The following is a 26,016-nucleotide window of genomic DNA, read 5'->3' on the forward strand; positions in this document are numbered from 1 at the left end:
GTGCTCCACGGACTACCCACCACCAGATGTCTCTCTCACCTCTTTTTACTCCCTGGCCGTTACGTGGCATCCTGGACTGCATCTCCCATCCACCACCGCGCTGATTACGTCAGCCCCCATGACTAATCAGGCGCCCCATAAAACCCCCGGACTTCCTTGTACCGATCGCGGTTTGTTGAGTGTTTAGTGATTATTTCCTAGTGTTCCAAGTGTTTCCTAGTTTCTTCGTTCCCTTCTGACCTTCGCTCTTGTTTTTGGACTACTCTCTCTCGGATCGCCCCTCTCGGATATTGTTCGCCCCTCGTTGGACTCACGCCTGCCTTACTGACTCCCTTTGTGTTTCGTCTTCATCATTCCTGATTGTACCTGTGATTACCCTGCCTGCCTGACCATGTATCTGCCTCGTCCATTAATAAAAAGCATGCATATGGATCCGCTCGCCTCTCGTCACTCTCTCATCGTTACAGAACAAACCGCCACCACAGGATCCAGCAGCTCCACCCCCGGACAATCAGCCGATACGGACACAGACAGAATTCTCTCCCGGATCAAACAGAAAACACACACACTCGAACATTATACCCGTGAGTTTATTTCAATTGCTAATTATTCCACTCTCCCGGACTGTATTAAGATTGAGGTGTTTTGTGACGGCGTGAACCAGCCCCTCCGTGCGCGACTAAGACGCAAGGGGCCCGCGCTCGTCGCTGGAGGCGTTTCTGAACTTTGCGTTTTTGTGTGTGGGTTCGCCGTGCACTGTCGGGGTCGCGGAGAGGGAACGCGACAACGCGGTAATGGCGACCGCGCGTCCCCCACTCGCAAACTAGCGGTCTTGCCGGATCATGATGCCACAAACAAGTTTGCCGCCTGGATCGCTCGAGAAATGGCGGCCGTGTCAGAGCGCGCTCATGCTATGGCGGTGTCAGCAGAGCCCACGCACAAGATGGCGGCCGCGCCGGAGCGCGTTAACGCGGTAGCGGCGACAGCGGAGCCCGTTCATACGATGGCGGCGGCGCCAGTGCGCGTTCACAAAATGGCGGCGACTGCGGAGGCCGTTTGCAAGATGGCGGCGGCGCCGCGTGCGCTCACAAGATGGCGGCGACGGCGGAGCCCGTCCACAAAATGGCGGCTATCACAGAGCTCCGTCACGTCACAGCTGCCATACAAGAGCCATTCAAAGGTACAGTTACATTTCCTGAGTCAAGTCAAGTTTCCGAGTCTAGTCTAGTTGCAGCTGTAATTCCTGAGTCAACTCAAGTTTCCAAGTCAAGTCAAGTTGCAGCTGTGTTTCCTGAGTCAAGTCAAGTTTCCTTGCCGAGCCAAGTTGCAGCCGTATTTCCTGAGTCAAGCAAGTTTACTGCTGCTGTTCCTGTGTCAAGTCAAGCTGGGGCTGTGTTTCCTGCATCAGGTCAAGTCAGAGCTGCTCTTCCTAAGGCAAGTCAAGCTAAAGCAGTTCTTCCTGTTTCAAATCAAGCCAGAACTGTAGTTCCTGTGTCGAGTCAAATTACAGCTGTCGCTTCTGTTTCAAGTCAAATTACAGCCACGCCAGAGCCACTGCACAAGATGGCTGCCACGCCAGAGCCACTGCACAAAATGGCCGCCGTCTCCAAGCCGCTCCACAATATGGCTGCCATTCCAGAACCTGTGGTCAGGGCCCGGACGCCACCTGTGGTCATGATGGCCCACGTGCTGGACACACCCCTAATGACAGTACGGGCAGCTAAAGTGGCGCTCCTTGTCGCGGCGGCTACCCCTGAGTCAAGTCAAGACACAGAGTCAAGTCAAGCCAAAGCTGTCGTTCTCCATGAGTCAAGCCAAGTCACAGCTGTTCCCCACGAGTCAAGTCACGTTATAACTGTTGTTCCTGAGTCAAGTCACGTTACAGCTGTTGTTCCTGAGTCAAGCCATGTTGTTCCTGAGTCAAGTCAGGCTACAGCTCAAGCTTCCAAGTCCAGTCAAGCTTCCAAGTCCAGTCAAGCTTCCGCCATCATCCCTGAGCCCGAGTCTGCACTGCTCAAGAGGGCCGCCACGCCAGTGCTTGACGCAAAGATTACCACTAACGCCACGTCAGCCCAGCCAGCGCCTGCTAACGCCACGTCAGCCCAGCCAGCGCCTGCTAACGCCACGTCAGCCCAGCCAGCGCCTGCTAACGCCCCGTCAGCCCAGCCAGCGCCTGCTAACGTCACGTCAGCCAGGCCACAACCGGTCAAGGTCATGTCTGCCTCTTCTGAACCTGCACCAGCTGCTGTTTCTACTAAGTCAAGTCAAGTCACAGCCAAGTCAAGTCATGTTCCAGCTGTTCCTACCAAGTCAAGTCACGTCACAGCCGTTCAAACCAAGCCAAGCAAGGTCACAGCCGTGGCTCCCGGGTCAAGCAAGGTCACAGTCGTGGTTCCTGAGTCAAGTAAAGTCAATGATCTTCACAAGCCAGTTCAAGCCACCGCTGGTCTTCACGTATCAAATCAAGTCACCGCTGATCTCCAAGAGTCAAAGTCCAGTCACGTCCCGCCTGACGGCCCAGAGTCCAGTCACGTCCCGCCTGACGGCCCAGAGTCCAGTCGCGTCCCGCCTGACGGCCCAGAGTCCAGTCGCGTCCCGCCTGACGGCCCAGAGTCCAGTCGCGCCCCGCCTGACGGCCCAGAGTCCAGTCGCGTCTCGTTTGACCGCCCAGAGCCTTGTCACATCATGTCTGCCAGTGTGATGGCAACCGCAATCCTCAGCATCTGGGCCGCAAGCTACGCTCCAGAGAACTTGACGACGACTCCAGAAGTCCTACCCGTCGTCAAGTCTGTGCCAGAGGTCTCGTCTGACCTCCCTGAGCCTTGTCACGTCATGTCTCCTAGCGTGTTGGCAATCGCCATTCTCAGTGTGTGGGCTGCACACTCAGCTCCAGAGGTCTCATCTGTTCGCCAGCCAACTCCAGAGCTCCCGTCTGATCTCAAGTTTGCTTCGGAGGCCCTGTCTGACCACGAGACAGACCCAGAGGCCTCACCAGTTGGAGAAGCCGCGCCAATGCCTCCTGAGGTGTCAGCTTCGGCTGTAGATCCTCCTAGGGAGGCGGCGTTCTACCTCAAACTCTCTGCTTCTCCCCTTATTCTGTCTGCCTCCTCTGTCTCTACTGTTCCTAGGTCCCAGGCCATAACGCGGTTTCCTGCTCCAGAGGTCCCGTCTGGTCCCAAGTCTGCTCCAGAGGTCCCGTCTGGTCCCAAGTCTGCTCCAGAGGTCCCGTCTGGTCCCAAGTCTGCTCCAGAGGTCCCGTCTGGTCCCAAGTCTGCTCCAGAGGTCCCGTCTGGTCCCAAGTCTGCTCCAGAGGTCCCGTCTGACCTCAAGTCCGCCCCTGAGGCCTTCCCCGTAGGAGAAGCTGCGCCAATGCCTCCAGAGGTGCCAGCGTCAGCTGTGGAACCTCTTATGGAGGGGGCGTTCACCTCAATACTCTCTGCTTCTCCCCTTCTTCTGTCTGCCTCCTCTGTCCCTGTTCTCCCCAGGTCCCAGTCCATGACAGAGCCACCTGTTCCGCCCGGAGAGCTGCGGCACCTCCTGTTCCGCCCGGAGAGCTGCGGTACCTCCTGCTCCGCCCCGGGGACTGCTGCGCCTTCTTCCCCTGTTCTGTCTGCCTCCTCTGTCCCTGCTTTCCCCAGGTCCCGGATTGTGACGCGGGTTCCGGCTCTGCCTTGGAGGGCTCCTGCGCCTCCTGCTCTCCTCCTCCAGTTCCGCCCTGGAGGAGTCCTGCTCCGCCTCCAGTTCCGCCCTGGAGGAGTCCTGCTCCGCCTCCAGTTCCGCCCTGGAGGAGTCCTGCTCCGCCTCCAGTTCCGCCCTGGAGGAGTCCTGCTCCGCCCCGGACGTCTACTCTGCCTCCTGCTCCGCCCCGGAGCACTGCTCCACCTCCAGCTCCGCCCTGGAGGACGCCAGTGCCCCATGCTCCGCCTCCGGCTCCTGCCTGGAGGGCTCCCAAGCCTCCCGCTCCACCCCGGCTCCACCCTGGAGGGCCTTTGCCCAGCCAGTGCTGCCTCAGTCTCCTGGGCCCCCACCGCTCCCTGGACTGTTTTTTCTGTTGTTTCTGTTGGAGCGTCTGGAAGCCGCTCCTTGGGGGGGGGCTATGTCACGAATCTGGTCGGTGCTCCACGGACTACCCACCACCAGATGTCTCTCTCACCTCTTTTTACTCCCTGGCCGTTACGTGGCATCCTGGACTGCATCTCCATCCACCACCGCGCTGATTACGTCAGCCCCCATGACTAATCAGGCGCCCCATAAAACCCCGGACTTCCTTGTACCGATCGCGGTTTGTTGAGTGTTTAGTGATTATTTCCTAGTGTTCCAAGTGTTTCCTAGTTTCTTCGTTCCCTTCTGACCTTCGCTCTTGTTTTTGGACTACTCTCTCTCGGATCGCCCCTCTCGGATATTGTTCGCCCCTCGTTGGACTCACGCCTGCCTTACTGACTCCCTTTGTGTTTCGTCTTCATCATTCCTGATTGTACCTGTGATTACCCTGCCTGCCTGACCATGTATCTGCCTCGTCCATTAATAAAAAGCATGCATATGGATCCGCTCGCCTCTCGTCACTAATGCAATCAAGTTTTTTTTTTAAAATGGAATACTTAAATAGAATCAAGGATTCATTGCAGCCCTAGTCAGTACTTCCGCCTACATTAATGTGATTGCATAATGCGTGAAGTCGAGCTTGTGCAAGACGAGCATTTGTGGTTAAAAAGTAATTATTATTATTATTATTATTTAAATGACAGATGGTTTCATTAGATAAGACACTATTCCCTCAGCTGGGATTGTGTAGAGCCCTTTGAATCTGCATTAAAACAGCAATTTTTAACCTGCTGATCCCCATTGATGTACACTATATAGAGTGGTCTTCCGGCCTATCTAGAGACTGGTTTGTGGACTTGTTGACAGAGAGAAAGGAAATAATATTTGCTTACAGCAACCATAGTTAATCATGAATGACATTTTGTTTGCATTATTACTAAGCTATAATAATTGATAATCATATTGCAAATGATGCACTGTGCTAGAAAAGCAAGGGTTATAGCACAGTGAATGACAGTATTCATTTTAAAAGATGTGCTAAATGAAGTGTAACACTGTGGGGAATCATGTGGCATCGTTCTAAACAGCAAAGCTAGTTGTTTTTGGATAACGCAAGATAAAAATACCTTTAGTGATTTGCCAGCTGGATTAACCATCTTGATTTTGTATTCACAATCCAGGATAATCCACGATGTTTTACAGCTCTCACACAAAACATCCCCTTATGATGAAAACAGATGAAATAGTCCTTTGAATCTACATTTTGTCTAATAATCTTTGAATAAACTACAAAGAAATCAGTATAGCAAGACACTATATCCACAAATTATAAAGGTGAAAATGAAACACCTGTTTGCAGAGAAGATTATGTTGGATTTTAAACAGGAAGATTTTTAATGTTTTTAATGTTTGAAAGTCTCTTCTGCTCACCATGTCTGCATTTATTTGATCCAAAGTACAGCAAAAAATGGTAATAATTTGAAATGCTACTATTTAAAATAATTTCTGTTTGAATAATTTGTAATCTATTCCTGCGATTTCAAAGTTGAATTTTTATTCCAGTCACATGATCTTTCAGAAATCATTCTAATATGCTGATTTGCTGCTCAAAAAACATTTATATTATTATATTATTGACATATTATTATACTGAAAACAGCTGAGTAGATTTTTTTTCAGGTTTCTTTGGTGAATAACAAGTTTAGAAGAACAGCGTTTATCTTAAATTGAATTTTTTTTGTAACATTATAAATGTTTTTAGTATCACTTTTGATCAATTTAAAGCATCCTTGCTTAATTTCTATAATAAATGTTTCTTGAACAGCAAATGAGCATATTAGAATGATTTCTGAATGATCATGTGACACTGAAGACTGGAGTAATGATGTTGAAAATGTAGCTTTGATCACTGAAATAAATTACATTTTAAAATATATTCAAATACAAAGCAGTTATGTCAAATAGTAAAAATATTTTACAATATTACTGCTTTTGCTGTATTTTAATAAATAAATGCAGGTTTGATGAGCAGAAGAGACTTTTTAAAAACAAAAAAACCTTTTGACTGGTGGTATGGTATATATTTTAAAAATATTGTTTTGGGACATAATACTTGAAGCTATAGTGGCATATCAGTTTTAAAGGTTTTTTAATCTTTTTTTTTTGTTTATAGCAAGACCAAAATAGTTTAAAATTAAAGAGACAAACAAATGTTTTACAACAATATAATAATAAAAACTACAGGGACCTTTTAATATTTAAATAAATAAATAAAATGCATGGAAAAAATATATGACTTCTATTGCGAAAGAAAAAAAAAATCATTTACATTCCCAAATTTTTTATTTCCTGGCTGAGGATGTAAATTAAAAAGCAAGCTCAAAGCAACATGAGATCCATCCTGGAATTTTTCATTTCTTTGGCAAAATGACCATTGAAAGACAAACCCCTGCAAAGTCTAAATTACTATTTGATGAGCCATCACTGGGAAAAAACGAGAAAGGACAGTAATTGCAGAGCAGAATGTAAAGAAGCTTTTCAAACAAAGCAGGCCTGCTATGACAGAAATTGTTAGCATAACAATTATCCAATCATGCTGCCATTAAACAGAGGAAGAAAGCAGAATAAAGGAGGGGAAGGGGAAGTGGCGAGAAATAGAGATAAAAATAGCAAGAGTGGGGAAACTGCTTTAATAAAACATATCAAACACTCCCTCGCTGTTAAAGCCTGCAAAATCATAGCGGCAAATGATAAACAATTGGGTTCAACAGCTAGCAGATTAGATGACAATTTGACTGTACTGAAAGAAATGATGAGAAGTAAATGAACCAGAATATATACAAAGCAGTTTGGTATCTCTATTTTCAACATAGTATCACATTATAATCTGGTTTAAGTTGATAAGATATTAAAGAGAGAAAAACATGTCTGAAGAAAGAGTTTGTTGCCAAGTGGAGGAAGCATTTATCTAAAGTGCCCTATAAAGTTAACATGAAACAGCATTCATAACACATTTTTCTTCTGTAATCTGATGCATTTAGGAGTGGATATTTCTCTGTAATATTTTGCAATACACTTGTTAGTGACCGTGCACTTCAGAATACTGTCATATAAGTTTGCCTCCTCTGGGAAATTAGTGCTTTCATCTGTTCATTTTTTGAACGCTTTATCGACTGCACTTCCCTTTGGGAATTAGAGCTTGTTTGGGTTTTAATCCCACGTTAACAACTCTGTCTCAAACGGAAATTTCCGTTTGGCTCAAATAAACAGAGCACACTGGCTTGAAAGTCCCAGTGAAAATAGCTTAGTTTCAATAGAATAAAAGCACTTAAAAAAATCAATAGATTTATCCATTGCATTAAAATGCCAATAGACCCATCTAGTGCATTAAAGTCGTACCACTTGGCAGAAGTAAAAAGATTCAGAAGCTTTTGTCAAATCCATTAGTTAAGGTAATTTATTCATCTGAACTCCAAAACGAAATCTTCCACCTTGTTAACTGAGAAAATCATATTACTGTGTGCTTGATATAACTTTCACGTTCTCAGTCATTTCACACTTTGGTGTAAAATGGTAAAAAATCTGATTACTTGCATAAAACAGCAGTGACTCCCCATCTATGCTTTTCTTATACCGCTTCACACAGTGAAAATCAGACAGTTTTGACCTTGTCCTGACCACACTGATGGAATTTTAAATGGGTTCATCTACTGCACCTACAGGAAGATAAAAATAACATGTGAAACTTCTACACATATAGAAGCACATATGCATACCAAATATTATGTTCTTTGATATTACGCGTTTGTTAATTATAAAAACTGTATTGGTGTTAAAATCACCAATTAAACATTTAAACAATAAATAAAATATTTTAAGTCAACACAATAGCCATGATATATGGCTATATATCAGCACGGTTATGATTCAAGAGCCAGGGGTGTAAACTTTTGAACAGAATGAAGATATATATGTTTTTCTTATTTTGCCTAAATATCGTAGTTTTTTTTCATTTAGTACTGCCCTTCAGAAGCTACGGAAGATAATCACATGTTCCCCAGAAGACAAAATAAGTTAAATTTACCCTGATCTTCAAATTCAAAAAGTTTTCACCCCCCAGCTCTTAATGCATCGTTTGTCTTTCTGGAGCATCAGATAGCATTTGAACCTTCTGTAATAGTTGCATATGAGTGCCTCAGTTGTCCTCAGTGTGAAAAGACGGATCTTAAAATCATACAGTCATTGTTGGAAAGGGTTCAAATACACAAAAATTTGTGGGACCTGAATAAGTCAATACAATAGCCATGAGATATGGCTATATATCGGCATGGCTACGATTCAGCCGTAGGTAATCACAGCTTGCCGATATATAGCCATATCTCAAGGCTACAAGTGTGCTATTGCGATTCAACGGCACGAGTGTGTTAACACATAAAAAACAACAACAGTGTCTTTAAAAACCCTCTTTTGTGCTGAACACGGATTCAAATCTCAGTTTGACAGTTTAACGGCCGAGCCCAAGCCCTGTTACTAAATCGAAAACATCGCTTTAGAACTAGAACGCAAGAACGGCAGTTATGTAGAGTATGAGAGAGAGATTGACTGAGCAAGTGTGATTTGCATCTAATAAAACATTAATTCTTCAGCTCAACATCACAAAAAAACATTAGTTTGAATGTCTGCTGAGGATATCTTTGTCGTACTATACTTTCATCTGTTAAGGGTGATTTCAGATGACAGTGCTGCTCAGTGTAATTGTTGGCTGCATCTTACAAGCTGTTGTTGAAAGTAAAAATAGCTTCTTTGTTTATAACTTTTTGTCTCTTGTCACCTTCTAATGGCGGAACAATGTAACTATGACTTGGCATATTCATGAGCGTTGAATGGGGTTCACATCTCCAAAAACATTGAAGTAAATTTTCAAATAGATGTTATTTTTAGTAACAAAACAAACATCTAAACAATCTAAACAAACATTCTTGCCTAAAAACTATTAAAGGGGTCATCGGATGCCCTTTTTCCACAAGTTGATATGATTCTTTAGGGTCTTAATGAAAACTCTATAATATACTTTGGTTACAAATTCTCAATGGTTGTGTAAAATAACACCCTTTTAACCTTGTCAAAATCAGCTCTGCAAAAATCATCTAATTCTGGTCGAGGCTGCTTTAAATGCAAATGAGCTCTGCTCGCCCCACTCCTCTCTTCTCTCTGTGATGTGACAAGCCTGTTTACTTTAGCCGCATTTAGCTGCTTTTAGCCGCTAAACTTGCTAATTAACACATTATGAGGAAAGGCGATTGCAAAGATTCATAAAAAATCCCTTATACTAACTTCTGCTGTAAGTGAAGCTGGATCATGAATGATTCATGTGAACATAGACGGATATATGTAGATCAGGAGACACATTCCCTTCACAAACAAACATAATCTACTGCATAATCAATTGATTATCTAGCAACTAATACATACCAGTCACTACTACAAGTTCTGTCAGCTTCAGTTTGCAAATATACCTGAAAGTGACAGACTTGAGGATTCCTGTTGTCTAAAGAAAAAGAAAAAGAAAGAAAAAACAAATTCACAAACTCTACGCTTTAATATAGACATGCTGTTAAATATATTCAGTCACAGTGTACGATAAAATATCTATACTACACATTTGGTTAAGGTTCAAAGCAATGTTATATGTTCAATTATTCATTTTTGATTAACTTTTTATTAGATATACTGCATGTTTGTAATATTCAGTAATGTTCATTAAACTACACTTTTTCAGAGCCTATTTCTTTAATGTAGCATATGTCAAAACATTCTATGATGGAAATGATGCACTGATAGCAAACCACCCTAGACCGAAATGCATAAACTTTGTCACCAATTGAATTTTTAATGATTAACAATGTTTATGAGCAGGCGATGTTCATTGCCAGTAATTGGATTTATGGCATCTCAACAAGCAGTGAGGGGACATCTGAATATGTAAATGCAATCAGGGATATAGACGGAAAGAGAATTTGTGTCTGTTTTGGGCGTGGAGTACAAACATTAGGTGGAAACAGGATATACCCCACCGCAGCTCAGTTAATATTCAGCCAGATGTGTCTTTGATTACACAGATGTAAGAGCTCTCTGAACTCCTCTAAGCTCACCAAGACAGGAGGGAGATGATTTCATTACTCAAGTGTGTTTTGCAATTCCATCGCGTTCAATTCCAAGTGAAGGACCCTTGGCTGGGCTAAACAGGAACACTATCTGCTCATATCTTCAGATGATGAAATAACATAGTCTGGATTGCACAGAGAACAGATTTGATAGCTCTGGTACTTCGCGGGTAAACTTTTAAGCTATGACGGATTACTGCACAGTGTTGGTGAAAGTTAAGAAATGCTGAACTTGTGAGAAAAGAAATAAGCCAGGAACCTTACATGCTATCTAAACAGCTCAGTTTAGCTTGTATACCTCATGTTGCTGGAAAAGGATAAAGTGAAGAACTTATCTTCTTTGCCACATATCACTTTTATCTTGTAAGTAAAGGTAAATGATAGTTTATGATTTTTCTACTTCCTACAGGATATTTTGGGAGATTCACTTATCAACAGTTTATTTAGTCACAGTTTAGTCAACAGTTTATTTACATTTCAAACTGTTCCTGCCATTAAAAAATGATTAAGATTAAGAGTCAGGGGTGTAAACTTTTGAACAGAATGAAAATGTATACATTTTTCTTATTTTTCTCATTTTTTTCATTTATTGCCCTTTAAAAGCTACAGAATATATTTAGATGTTTTCCCGAAGACAAAATAAGTTCAATTTACCCTCATCGTCAAATTCACTTAATGCACTGTTTCCTTCTGAAGCTTCTGAGTGTTTGAATTTTCTGTAATAGTCGCATATGAGTCCCTCAGTTGTCCTTAGTGAGAAAAGATGGATCTCAGCATCATACAGTCATTTTTGGAAAGGGTTCAAATACACAAAAATGCTGAAAAAGCAAAGAATTTGTGGGACCTGAAGGATTTTTCTGAAGAACTGCAGGCAGTTTAACTGTTCAGGACAAACAAGGGTAAAAAAAAACACAGCTGTTGATCATTCAGCTAACAACACAATAATAAGAATCAAATGTGTGTAAACTTTTGAATGGGGTTATTTTTATAACTTCAACTATTTTTTCTTGTAGACTCTATGTAAAATATCTCTCTGATAACTCTATGAAATATCTTATTCAGGTGAGTACTAAATAAAAAATAGCATGCATTTGTATGATCCCTCTTATTTTGGTAAAATAATTAAGATTTTGCAGATTCTGCAAGGTGTATGCAAACTTTTGACCTTAATATTAACCCTGTATAATATATAAAATAAATATTCTATAAATATATTTTTTAATTTAATTACTTTTATTACTTTATCTGATTACCTGACTATTATTATGATATTTAATTAATTGCTTTAAAACATTTCTGAGACAATGGTAACATGAAACATGAACAATGAAAACTGGAATTTCTAAAGATGAATAAAGAAAAAGAAATACATTTGATGAACGTAAAATATGCCAAATATTGACCTGATAAATTATTAAATGTTTGTTGAATGTAAACTTATATCAGTATGAAATAAATCTTCACTGATGCACCTCTCTTTTCCAATCTTATGAGCTTCTCTTCTGCCTCAGCATGTGGTTTAGCCAGCTGCTTTTGTGGTCTTTTAAAAGCTAAAGAGCTCACATTTTGGTTAAGTCGTTGAGAGGAATAAGACAACCTAATCCTTTTTCATAGCCTCTCTTCTCGTATCCCAAGGTACATCCCAAATCCTAGACGTCCCACTGTTTTATCTTGACCAAAAAAGCAGAGCATAGCACCTCTTTTTCACAAGCCTGCCATCACAGATTTGATTTGATCCACACACTTTACTTGCATAACACAACATGTCGCACTGTGTCTGTTATACCACATTTGACTGCTTCCTCACAGGGAGAGCTCATAGTAAGAAATTACGACAATCTATCATTTGAGAAGTGTCTGTGATGTAATTTTCTTCCCTCCTTTTCCAACCTTGAATGCACAAGCATTAGAGGTGCGCTCTTGTCAAATGTCTGATGGCAGGAAAATTGATGGTAGGCACCCGACTGCCGGTCAGAAAGCAAAACATTGAACAATTCGACTCTCAAAATGAGACAGCTGGAGAGTCCAATGACAGGGTACTTCCAACAGCAGTTAGGACATGAAGCTGTCCGTCACAGCAGAGTAGACTCGATAAAACACTTTCTGCTCTTAAAGCACAACTGAGAACCTGTTCATAATCTTCTTCCAGTACTCTTTGAATTTCTAAGCCACTGCTATAGAGTTTGCATTCTTCAGCTGAAGCTGATACACTCAGCCGTGTGCGATCAAGTCCTTAAAATGTCTACGCTCAGCGTTATGAATGCTTAGTGCTTAAATGAATGTGATCGCTTGACTGAAAGCGCACCGTCATAAAGATACTACAAAGGATGGAGATGCCAGCAGCTTATAAAGAGATGCCATATTGACTTAATTCTGATTCTTTTTGAGGGATTGAAGTGACATTTCGGGTATGTGAGTTTATAGTGACTGATGGGTCCGTGGTGTCTCGTTAGCTCTTGCCGCGCAGACAGAGAATAAGCCCTTGAGCTGCCTGACACCATCATCCCATCATTTCCTTTTTGCAATGGACAGGCTGTAATGTGACCTCTGTATAAGCGGAGGAGAGGAAATTTTGGGGGTGGTTGGGGGACAGATCACATTGCTTGTCAGGGCAGATGGATGGGGAAAAAATGTTCAGTGGAAGTGAAAAATTCAGGTTTGTTCCCAGAGGGATAATGAATGAATGGCTAAGCAGTACTGGGAGGAAGTGGCATGCAAATCCTACTCTTGAATAATTCTGACGAATATCCTACCACTACTCTGTCTGTAAATGCAAAGTTTTCCTCAAGTACGGATTTAAAATTTTTGACATGTGCTGTCTTCGCATTTAACCATGTTGAAAAATTATTTTTCATTAGTACCTGAGTTGACTACAAAATCCCAAAAAATAATTCTTAAGTACAGTAAGTACAGTTCCTCTAGGACTTTACAGAGCTGCTTCCTGTTCCTGAGCTTTTTACACTCACCTAAAGAAAATCAAAGGTGTCATAAAAAGGTACATTTATAGTGTGTTAGTTTCATCAACATCAGCAAGGGATGAGTTGTTTGGCATAATCCAATCATTGGCTTGACTGCGCATGTAATGTGATTTCTAGACACCTGTCACCAATAAGATATGATCATGTCACATCACACATATTTCCCCCATTTGCTTAAACGGCAAAATCGTGACCACTTTTCTGGAACTTTTCTGACACTTGAAAAGGTCTGCCATTAAAACATGTAATTTATAAGGCATCATATTTATTTCTATATCTGTCATATGGTCACACAGTCAGGGATATTGCGCCCTACGCTTCAAATTCAGTCTTTCAATGTGTAGGAGTCTTTTAACCCATCTTTGACTTCATTTAAAATAATGTGTTTTACCGTAGCATTTATAATGAATTGTTTTTTGAATTGAAAAGCTATTTTTTTGAGGCTGCAGGGTCCCTAAAGGCACAGTTATGAGAACTGGATAATGCACGTATACTTAGAATTCTGTTGGCACAAAGAACATTAAGATGCATGCTGTTCTGTCCAAACCTCTGATTGAGATTCATACAGCGGTACAGTCTGTGGGGAGATGACGGCAATGGTGATATTATTAAAAAAAAAAAAAAAAAAAAAAAAAAAAAAACGGGCTTATTAAACATAGCTGCATGCATGCATGAACCTTTTGTCACATCTACCACAGCAACAAAGAAAATTTACCAGCCATAATTATTTATATTAACCAATAAAACTGCATTTGAATTGTGACACATATAGTCTTTACTGATAAATTACTGTTAAATTATTGTTAAGAGATCATGTGTGAACAGGACCTTTTCAAAAATACCTTTAAATTCATTCTGGCAATTTACTGGTATGAGACATTGTAACATTTCCAGTAAATTACCAGTATGAATGCAGAACGAGTTCAGAATGCGCTGACGTCTGGGCCAATTATAATATTCTGACCCAGATGACACATTTACTCTGCACTTTGTAGTTTAAATTGAAGGGACCCGTACGGGTTGGAGTCTATATTTTAAATGGTCAGCTGGGTCCGGGTCCCAATCTATTACCTCGGGTCCCGGGTCTGTTTAACATTTGTGTGTAATACCCGAATCGATCAGAGAACACCACACCTGCCAGTGATCAGTGTCGGTCAGCACTTTGCATGTGTTTTGTAACTTGCAACTTGTAAAATTAGGATGAGAAAAGTGTAGGGATGTGACGAGATCAATATCCTCACAAAACATTTTGCAGTGTTTACATTAGAGCTGCACGTTTAATCCTTAAAAGATCTAGATCTCAATGAATAAGTATTAAGAAATTATTATTTTATAATTATTAAATAATTCTTTACGTTAATTAGCCCAATTAAACATACTATGTTTTTATTTAGGGGTCGTTTGTTTTGTGACAAAACATTTATACATTGATTATATTCATTTAAATCATTAATTTTACTAAGGTGAATATGCGAGGTAATGGTTGCTGCATGACCAGTTTGAAAGTTCTGTGCGCCGGGGGAGAAATGCGACAGTCGTGTCCAAATGTCGTGTGCAGTGGAAAGACGGTTTAGGATGTGAAACAGGTAATCTGCATTCTGCTGCTGTCTTTTCAACCACATTATAATCATTATTTCTGTTACAGACATTAAAACAGAAGTACTCGGATAAAAGTTTATAGTTTGGGTATAAACCCATAATGTCTACAGTAGCGATCAAAAAGAAAGTATCTTAACACTTGTATGTATTGTAACGCTTATCCTCTTCCGCAAGGAGGTCAAGTAGGTGGCGACAACTGCCCATTTAAAAAAAAAAAAGTATGTCATTGAATCATTCATTCAGATTTCAGTAGTCAAACAAGTCTTAATGAAGTGAGACACTGACTCCTTCATTGATTTTTTTTTTTGTTGTTTAAATTTTCTTTAAATTAATATATGTTTTTAAAAGACTTAAGCAATGAACAATTTGTCTGAACCACTAGTAAATTATATTATTTTGTTTAGTTTTCTAATCTTTTTTCTCCAGAATCGCGAGAGAATCATGGTCTCCAAATTATTAAAATGAACCGGGATTCTCAATTTATCTAGAATCGTGAAGCTCTTGTTTATTACTGCATATAATTTATTCAAATGGAAGTTCAAAATGCACCTACATTTTTTTGCATTTTGTGTTTTTCAGTTGAATAAAAGATGAACACATATTTCATCAGAGGATTTAAAAAAAAAAAAAAAAAGTCTTGTTCTCGTGAACCCAGTCTCATTTCTCGTCTCGTCTCGTGGGATAAGTGTCTCGTCACACCACTAGAAAAGTGTGAGCGGAAGGTGCGAAAAAAACATGGGTGATGCTAAGTTAATGTTAGTACTGCAAGCGGTATTCAAGGTGTCTCATGTGAATTCCTCCTTTAAGCTTCATAAGATTGACTAGGTGGAGCTTTTACCAAATGTCTTGTATTGTTTTCTTTTACTGAAGAAGAGACACACCTGTTATTGAACACACACTATGGTGCAGTGCAGGGTATCCACCTTATTTTTCAATGCGGAAGTAAGCTGTTTTCTGGTACTGTGTTAGACGTCTGGTTCATAATCCACCATAGGGAAATAACGAGAAGAAAATCAAAGTGCAGTAAACAGTAAAACAGTTTGCACTACAAACCAGTGTGTTAATAATTAAGATAATACATTAAAATAGTATGGTAAGACACACCAGTTTGCAATATGAAGCAGCAAAACAAGCTTTTTGTGCAGCTAAAAATAGCTGGAAGTGGATGAGACCGGAAGCCAGACACAAAAAATGTACAAATGGCTGCACCCACTCATAGGAAAAATAAGGTGGATACGGTGTACCCACTTCAGTCGGCTTTGTGTATACCCACTTCTAAATCCACTCCGATGCGCATAATTCAGTAGTGTCTTGCATTAGCCAAAATCATGACAGTCCACCACATGATATCTAATCCAATTGCACATAAATAAATGCAAATACTCCATAAAAGCAAGACCATGGCCCCGGCTTCCTCTGAAATATAATTACGCCCGTATAATTACGTATAATTACAAGAGCATGTCAAGGGAGGAGCGCAGAGTGGTAACATGATAATTAATTGTTGATTACTAATTTGAATCAGTACATTATAATGAAAACAATACCTTAAATAAATTAAGAGTATAACCACTTCTGCAGACACCACTATACCACTGCGCACGCAGTAAAGTGTAACGCACTTCCTGTTCTGTGCTTTTTTTGAAAAAAATAAAATAAATAAATTGCTCTGAGCTGGAATAATGAATAGATTAAGAAGGTTCATTCACTCAGAAAGAGAGAGGAACAGCCTAACATGGATGGAAATGTTAGTGTCAAGGAGGATCGATTGCAGTCGGGGCTACTAACAGTAGGTAAGCCAAAAAGTTTTTTTCGCAACTTGTTTATTGACTTGTCAATAGCAGTTTGCTGTGCAATATGTGTCAAACGGGTGCAGTCGGGTCTATGTCTTCCCAGCAGGGTTCGGGTCCAATTAACAAATAACGGTCGGTTACCTAATTCTTTGACTATTTATGCTGTCGTATATGTTTTTGTACAGTTATGCCTTTATTGTACAGCATTTGGTCAGCAGTCGCTGTTTTAAATGTGCTTGTCTTGCATTACAGATTCTTTGTATTTGAACCCTATCCAACAATGACTGATTTTGAAATATCCTATATTTTAAAACATATTTTTTTCATATAGTACTGCTCTTCAGAAGCTACAGAAGATACTTAGATGTTTCCAAGAAGACAAAATAAGTTAAATTTTCCCTGATCTTCAAATTCAAAAAGTTTTCACCCCCTGGCTCTTAATTCCATCGTGTACATCAGTGAGCCTTTGAACCTTCTGTAATAGTTGCATATGAGTCTCTCAGTTGTCCTCAGTGTGAAAAGATGGATCTCAAAATTATCCAGTCATCCAGTCAAAAACACAAAAATGCTGAAAAACCAAAGAATTTGTGGGACCTGAAGAACAGTGGGCAGTTTAACTGTTGAGGACGAACAAGGGACTCATGAACAACTGTCACTAAACAAAAAAACAAAACAAAACATAAAACAGCTGTGGATCATAAATCAATTATTATTTTCTCTTGTAGAATATATCTTATTAAGGTCAGTACTAAGTCAAAAAATAACATGCATTTTGTATGATCCCTCTTTTTTTGGTAAAATAATGAACATTTCACAGATTCTGCAAGATCTATGTAAACTTTTAAACTCAACTGTAAACTTATGTTAAATTTTTTTACAAAAGTAAAAGTTTGAAGTAGAAAAGCTAATTTCCTGTAAGGTGGCTAATTCAAAAGAATTCATACAACCTAACTTTTTGAAAAAAAATCACAGATATTTTACGAGGTGCCAGATTCGTAGGAATTCATACAATGGACCACCTCTAATCCCGCCCTTAAACCTACCCCTCACACAAATCGTACAAAATTTGTACGAATTAGCCACCTAAAATACATACACACTGATTGTGAGATAGCAAATGGACTATCCCTCCTACAGTTACACCAAGTATTTGGTTGAAGTTTCTAATAAAGTACCAAGCTGAATGCAGAGTATCTCCTTTTTTGCCAATTTTCCAAGCTAAATTTTGGCTTATAATTATGCAAATAATCTTACAAGGACATGTCACTGACATGCCCTTCCCCACTGACCTTATGAAGGAGCTATCATCACAAATTAGCACAACAGTGAGCAAACATGTTATGTTTTGATGGCAGACTTCAAAAACCATAGCAGCCGTTATCTCCTGTGGCAGACGTGGGGATGTGAGCACCCCCTCAAGACTTTTCTTCCATTCTACCAACCTAGAACTAATAGAAAACCACTACACACCACAGTCAATACCTCACATAAACTGCCCTCCATCCGACTGCATGTGTCATCAGCCTCTCCACCAGTCTAGATACTGTGACTGGCCTTGAAATCTGTTCTGTGTACACTTACATAAGCTGACATGTCTGCATAATTGTTATTTGTTTGGGGTCTGCCTGCCAGACAGTCAAGCTGTATCTCCATTTAGAGAACTAGGGAGACGAGGAGAAGCAAAAATAACTGCAGATATCTTGTCATCGTCAATTTTGTTCCCGAGTAGTCACAGTGAGCCTTCGTGAGAAAGAGCCCATACCAGGATGTATAAAACTGCCTGAGGGCTGCATGAGACAATCGGGGTGAGGTTTTAACAGGAGCCACACTGTTTTCCAGTTGCTGTTCTTAGTTTAATGATTCCTTCCCTGAAACCCATCTGTGAGGGTTATCTGTAATATCTATGCAGACACAAGCAGTGTAAACCCTGGTGAACATAGTGTGAAGTGTCTTGTCCTTTACGATTTTTGTTTCCTGTCAGGTGAAAAGAAGTCAGACAGGTCAGCTTGAAACAAATGCTTGTAAACAAGCTCTATAGCTAATGGATAATGGTACCTGTATGTAAATGGCATACTCACAATAAACTAAAATGCATTTTCAGCTAATCTCTTTTAAAGATTTGTATTCTTGCAATTTATTATGCAGCATTTTAGTAATTTTCTACACTAATGTAAACTCATTCATTAACAAAAGTTAGGTATTTAATATAAAAATAAATGTGTTTTTTACCCAATTGTGGATTGGCTGAAAAAAAAAAGCAATGAAATACATCAAATACATAAAAAAAACGCTTTTCAGTGAAACCTTTATTCATCTGAGCCTGTCTTATGGAATAAAAATCCATCTTAGAAATTACTCCTAACAGGCAAGAGTGAACAACTTTTTCAGTCAAGCTTTTCTCTTTCATGTATTTCTTTCAGGCTTTTATTTGTCTGCTTTACTCATGCCGACCACTCAATCAAAGATATATACTGAAACACTGTCAAATTGAAAATGATATATATGCCAAAAGCATTCCTTTTTCAAAGCACTTTAGCATTCGGTAAGTCAAGCTCCTCAAGCTTCTCATTAAACTCTGTATTTTGTCACATCGCACCTCGCCGCTTGCGTCCGGTGTAGACACTGTGTAACTTCGAATATAAGCAAAAACAGAGACTGTGTTGTATTCATTGCATCATAAGCTGCAGTGTCATAATTTGGAAGATGTTTGGAACTGCATGTTTAACTAATGCTTAACCGACTAGACAGTTATATTTGCTTTTTATATAAGCCTTTGGCAATAACATTCATTAAAATTATATACAACCCCAACTCCATAAAAGTTGGGACGTTTCGTGAAATGCCAAAAAATCAAGAGTATATGATATCTGTTCATTCTCTTTAACCTTTATTTAATTGACTAACATGTAACAAGAAAAACATGTTTTTAGTGGCCAACTTTTAATTTTATTTTGTAAAATATAAACTAATTTTGATTTTTAAGGCTGCAACACACTCCAAAAAAGTTGGGACAGAGGCAAAATAGAAGTGAAACGGTTATAGAATATCCAAATTAAACTGTTTTAAAACAGTTCACAGTAAGCAGGTGAAATGGAAATAGGTAAGGATATCATGTTTGGGGATAAAAAGAAGCATTTCAGTCTTTGCAAGTGAAGTTGGATCATGTCTCATCACTTTGTGCCAAATTTCATGACAAAAGTGTCCAACAAATCAAAAATCACATTTTTTAATAGAAAATCATAAAGAATTTATGTCTTTCACCAACTACCACACATAATATTGTGAAAAGATTCAGAGAATCCAGAGAAATGTCAGTCTGTGTAGGGCAAGGCACAACACCTCAGGTGAATGTGCATGACCTTTGAGCCCTCAGATGGCATTGCATAAGAAACCGTCATGCTGCGGTGATGCCAAGGGGTTTTCTCTGCCAAAGCTCATCTCAGATAGTCAAAAAGACAATGGAAATGTGTGCTGTGGTCAGACGAGTCCATGTTTCAGCGTCAAGCTCTCAGTACCAAAGACCAAAAAGGCCATCCAGACTTTCATCAGTGACAGATGCAAACACAAATGACCGTCCTGGTATGAAAGTGCAGCAGAGCAAATGGCATTGGTTACTGGAATATGTGCGAAGGTACCATTAAAATGGAGGCATGTATTGGGACTGTATAGACACATATACTGCCATTAAGATATTGTCTTTCATGGGAAGTTCAAGGTTATTAGATCAAGACAATGGCAGGTCTTATTCTGCATGTGCTTCAACAGCGTGGTTTCGTAGACGCAGGCAGGGGTGTCATACACTCATTATTTCTGAGGCAGCAAAAATGGGGGGGGGGGGGGTCATCATGTGATGTCACAATAGACTTATGTTTTATTTTTTCCTTTTTATTCGAAACATTCTCAAATGCATTAACTATATAATGAAACATCTCGATTCTCAGCTTTAAAGGAGACGTTCACTTCCAGAACAAAAATGTACAGATAATTTACTCACCCGGCCAACTCCCGCCTACTAAGAGCTTCAAAAATGCTCTACAGAAACCTACGGGTGACGTCATGGACACTACGTCCATATTTTTTACAGTCTATGGCCATTACGCCACAGCTTGGGTGGTTGAGGAGAATCTTGCTCAGTTTAGCAAAGACTAAAACTGGCATCTGACACAAATGCCAGGGCTCCTTCAGCTATATTCTTAAGCACTGAAGAAAGCTTGAGGGATCTTGGCATGTCATTCTGTAATCTAACTTAGCCAAACATTAAAACAGAAGTGTGTTTTTCCGTGACAGAGGGATTTTGCTGCTCAAGTCTGCTGCTGGTTAGCAATCCCATCAGCGGTTCTCACCCTGAGGCAGTCCGTGGAGGTTTCTAACATCACTGACTTATCTGATTCCTTTCACTGAAAGCAGATCATTCTATTAACCTTTGCCACATCTCTAGCTACCATGAACAATGTGTGTTTTTTTGATTATCTTATATTTACAGCAAACATTTAAATATGACGTATAATTGGGCATTGACAACACTTTTTTTTTTTTTTTGCCTAGTCTGCCTTTTACTATGTATAACAGTCCTCTGTCCTTTTAAAAGATTAATTAAATAATTGGTATTTCATAAACTCTTGCAGGATGCATGTTGATATTAATTAATCTTGGAAAAATAATGTGTGTGTGATATAATGGAATTCACTAGGGGGTTTTTATTCCTGAAATTGCTTTGTGGAATTCCAGTTCAATTTGGTTCACTGATCTGTTCATTATTATGATAATCTGCTCATTAGAATGCATTTTTATTTGTCATCTTTTATGTTTTCTGCAGTTAGAGCCTTTTGTATTCCATCCTATATTCTTTTTCTCTGACCTTTTCCTTTTGCATTCTCTTAACAATTTGCTTTGTAATTGTAAATGAGATTTCCAAACACATCAATGTTATCAGCAGGGGCTTTCTTCTCACAGCAACTGACAAGAAAGAATATATATTATGCTCTGACAATCAGAGATTCAGCTCTTCAAAGCACACCTACACCTGCTATTATGCTCAAAGCGTTAAAAACTAAATCTCAAGGGTTTCAGTGCTGTCTCATCACTAACAACTGTGTGGCTGTCTGTGCTGACGCTGACACGCTGAGCGTGGGAGCATCAAAGTCCTCTTGTACTTTTAATGAACCTGTTTTAGTGGACACCACAGAATAATTGTCACAAGAACCTTTTTAGCACTGAAGATGTGTGTTTTAGCTCTTCTGTCAGACAGGCTAGATCATTAAGTAAAGAATATGTGCGTTCTTTTAGCAGAAAATTGAAAAAAAAAAACAATTTATATCTCACCAGAAGTGTTGTAAGATAGATTAGAGGTCACTAGTTGGAAAGGAAGGAGCATTTTGAATTGTAACTTTAAAATCAGAGGCTCGATAGATGATTATTGCACTGTAGAATTTTGCAAATGCACATTTGATAAGACTAAATATAGCATTTCAGAAGGCATTTCATAAATTCAGAGCCACAAAGATATTATCTTGTCTTTGAAAGGAAATCCTGAAATCCTAAAAACTAAGACAACCAGCTTCTAGGCTCATATGTTTACTCAATGAATCTCTTCCCGAATGCTTAAACTTGCCTTAACATACCTGCCTGGAAGTCTCAGTTATATCTAGTAAGACCTTGTTTGATTAGGTTTTTTTTTTTTTTTTTTTTTTTTTTTTTTTTTTTTTTTCTTTCACGCTTTATGTTGTGGCCTTATGTTAAACTGCTTTAAATTACTTTTCCCACATTGATTTACACTCCATACAACATAATGACAAAGCAAAAAAAAAAAAAAAAAAAAAAAAAAAAAAACAGATTTATGACAACTTAACAAATTTATTAAAAATACAACACTAAAATAAGTACATGGCATAAGTATTCATACCCTTAACTCCACACTTAGTTGAAACACCTTTACAGCCTAGAGTCTTTATGGGTATGATGCGACAAGCTTTGTACATCTGCATTTGGCAAATATCTGCCATTCTTCACCTCACCTCTCAAACTCTGTCAGCTTGGATGGGGGCTGGCAGATATTTTCAGGTTTCTCCAGAAATATTTGATTGCGTTCAATCTGGCTGGGCCACTCAAGGACATTCACAGAGTTGTCTATAAGCCACTCTTGCTGTGTGCTTAGGGTCATTAACCTGTTGGAAGGTGAACCTTCTGCCAAGTCTGAAGTTCTGAATGTGCTGAACTGGGTTTTCATTAAGTCCCTCAGTCCCTGCCGCTAAAAAAACAGCCCCACAACATGAGGCTCCTACCAGCACACTTTACTTTTAGGATGGCACTCTGCAGGTGATGAGCAGTGCTTGGTTTCCTTCAAACATGATGCTTGGAATTGATGTTTATCAGACCAGAGAATCTTGTTTCTCACATTCTGAGGGTCCTTTAGGTGCTTTTTTGCAAATTCCAAGTGGGTTTCTGTGTGTCTTCACACTTTCGTGGACACACTGCCAAAAAGACAGGATTTGTGGAATGTTGCAGATGATGTTTGTTCTTCTGTAAGTTTCTTCCATCTGCTTATTTGCTCACAGAGGTCAACTAGAGTGGCCATCAGCTTCTTGGTCACCAGTATAACCAAGCCCCCTTCTTCATCAATTCCTCAGTTTGACCAGGAGGAAACCTCTAGGAAGAGTCCTAGTTGTTCCAAGCATCTTCCATTATGGATAATAGAGGCTACATGCTTCTGTGAACCTTCAATGCATTTTTTCCGAACTCTTCCCCAGATATGTGCCTTCACGCAAGCCTGTCTCTGAGCTTTACAGGCAGTTATTTTGACCTCAGGGCTTGGTTTTTGCTCTGATATGCATTTTCAGCTGTTAGACCTTTTCTGAGAGGTGTGTACCTTTCCAAATCATACTCATTCAAATGAATTTGCCACAGTTTAACTCGACTCAAACTTTAGTAACATCTACACGCAATATGAGTGCACCTGAGCTAAATTTCAAGTGTCCCAGGAATGAGGTATGAATACTTATGCAATGGAATAATTTCTTTTTTTTTTTTAATTTTGTAATGAATTTCCAAACGTGTTACGAACCCATTTTGTGCTTTATCATTGTGGAGTATGGAGTGTAGATTGATTTGGAAGAAAAGTAATTTAAAGCAGTTTAATATAAGGCTGCAACATAAAACGTGGAAAAAAATTAAGGGGTGTGAATACTTTCGCAAGGCACTGCAGGAGTAGGCTACAGTAATAGTATGAAACAAAATAAGCTTGTATGAGAAGATAAAAAATATGTGACTGTATTTATTTCATTTTGTAAAAAAAAAAAAAAAGTGGAAGGAGTTTACCTTCTGTAATATCAATCAGCTATAAGGTAAAATATCTGGTACGGTTTTGCGTTTACTCTTATCAGTAGCTCCACAGCTGTGTGAGGCGTTCCACTCTATTACTGTACATCAGAACCAACCACTGCACCTGCTGTAATTGCTGCTTCAATTATTACCTGGCGTGACCTATGTAGGCCTATATGTCTCTCAACTGGGTTCAGACTAGGTGAGATTAAGATCTGTTTGAAATCATCCGAGTTGTTAATGCACTCCAGGGTGCCTGTCCTAAGAAAACAAGGCCACCGACAAGGCATCAGTTCTTATACGCTGCAGAAGATGAAGTCTTGCCTCAGCACTGCAGAGACGTATGACAGATCCTCAATTCTTTATTCCTCTTGAGCAGGCGACAAGGAGCATATGGGTGGAATCATCTGAAAGCCCACACAGGGGCCTCTAAGGTCTGTGAGTGGGAGAAGTTTAAAAGAGAGAAAAATCCTCTTTTCTCTTTCTCTCCCTCATCAGAGTCTGTTTCCACCTCAGGAGGCTGTTTGGTGATGTAAGTGTTCACCAGACACCCAGTTCTTCTGTTTTTTGCACTCTCAGTTTTCATCAGCGCAGGCAGTCGTAGCAACCTTGAACACAGTGGGGGATTTCACAGTAGTTCTTTAATGATAGATGAATTAATTGGTCACACAGCCAAGGATGGGAGATGCAGGTACGGTGTCATGCTGCTGGGACAAGTGAAGTCAGCAAATTGCACTGCTGCAGGCCGGTAAGGGTACGGACAGGAGCCGATGACTGGTGGGATGACTTTGATAACATCCTGACTTAAGTTCGCTGATGTGTTTCAGCATTAAAAAAAAGCTAATGGTCAAAAAGGAATTATGTATAATGAACACTGTTAATGTATGTGTTAAAATGAATGTAAAAAGTGTCTTATATTTTTCATTACACTCTTAGAGATGTCTGTAAAAATAGGGACCAATGTACTGTGTTAATATGAATAGATTTTTTTACAGGATTTTTACCTGTAATTTGAATTATGCATTGCATGGAGTGTTTAGGGCTGAAGGAAATGTCTGTAAAGGGTTGTCATCAGAATGAGAGTCCTAACAGCTGATAATCACAATAATATACAAGTAATCTACACAACACCAGTCCACCAATAAGACATTTTAACTGGCCAAAATACAAGTCCATAATCCATAATCATGTTTTCTCTAGTAAAAAATTACATCCCCAGTTGTCCTCTCACATCAAAATTCATCATATTTGCTTAGAACCGTTTTCACTTGTAAACTGTGCTGTCCAGATTTCTCTCCTGTTTCAGACAAGGCAACACTTTCATTAGAGAAAGCTTTATATTGGATAGAATACCTGTACTTGAAGTTAAAATCATCTTAATGATGGATTTGTTTGTTACAAATACACAGCTTTTCTGTTCACAAAGACGCTAAATGATGGACTGGAGTTGAATGGATTATTTGTCTTTTAATGTGATTTTTTTTTTTTTCTCTCTCATTCTGACAGCACCCATTCAACACAGAAAATCCACTGGTGAGCATGATTTAATGCTAAATTTATCCAAATCTGTTCCAATAAGGAATCAAAGTCACCTTGGATGTCCTGGGGTTGCTTTAATGGACCATGTCCCAGCAGGAAATTACCAGTACCTTTCCAGTTTTTCTCCAGATTTTTGTTTTTTCTTATAGTGGAGTGCTTTAGATGTTTTATTTGTCCTTTGCGGAGACATGAATGGCTGTATGGGGGGAGCAAAATTAATATATATATATATATAATCTCTTTACATTTCACAGAAAAAAATTAGAATGTGAAAACGTTGACTGAATTTTAATTTTTAGGTAAACTGTTCCTTTAAAGAATCATGACATTAGGATCTTGTGATTGCATCAAAATCATTCTGATTGCATTTATTTTCATAGAGGCTTAAAGGATTAGTGCACTTCCAAAATTCATTTTTTCTAAAAATGTACACACCTCCGTGTCATTCAAGATTAAGAAAAGAAATTAAGGTTTTTGAGGAAAACACTGCAGGATTTTTCTCCATATAGTCGACTTCAATGAGAGCCAATAAGTTGAAGGTCCAAACTACAGTTTCAATGCAGCTTCAAAAGGCTCAACACGATC

General features: G+C 39.7%; 1 protein-coding gene across 1 annotated transcript; it reads left to right on the plus strand.

Moving 5' to 3' along the window:
* Positions 1-823: 823 nt before the first annotated feature.
* Positions 824-24,700, plus strand: LOC127175745 (calphotin-like). Its single transcript, XM_051126993.1, has 4 exons — positions 824-3,162; positions 3,253-3,539; positions 24,272-24,424; positions 24,565-24,700. The coding sequence occupies exons 1-4, from the start codon at positions 1,093-1,095 to the stop codon at positions 24,698-24,700; spliced, it is 2,646 nt and encodes an 881-aa protein (XP_050982950.1). The 5' UTR covers positions 824-1,092.
* The last annotated feature ends 1,316 nt before the right edge of the window (positions 24,701-26,016 follow it).

The sequence above is a fragment of the Labeo rohita genome, chromosome 14, assembly GCF_022985175.1.
Source record: "Labeo rohita strain BAU-BD-2019 chromosome 14, IGBB_LRoh.1.0, whole genome shotgun sequence".
Classification (NCBI taxonomy): domain Eukaryota; kingdom Metazoa; phylum Chordata; class Actinopteri; order Cypriniformes; family Cyprinidae; genus Labeo; species Labeo rohita.

What these genes read in the sequence shown, in the direction of transcription:
- LOC127175745 (XM_051126993.1), top strand. Translation starts at nt 1,093, where the DNA reads ATGGCGGCGACGGCGGAGCCCGTCCACAAAATGGCGGCTATCACAGAG. An exon ending in GGAGAGCTGCGGCACCTCCT is followed by an intron (nt 3,540 to 24,271) that starts GTTCCGCCCGGA and finishes CCTCTTGAGCAG; the next exon opens with GCGACAAGGAGCATATGGGT. An exon ending in TCAGGAGGCTGTTTGGTGAT is followed by an intron (nt 24,425 to 24,564) that starts GTAAGTGTTCAC and finishes TTGGTCACACAG; the next exon opens with CCAAGGATGGGAGATGCAGG.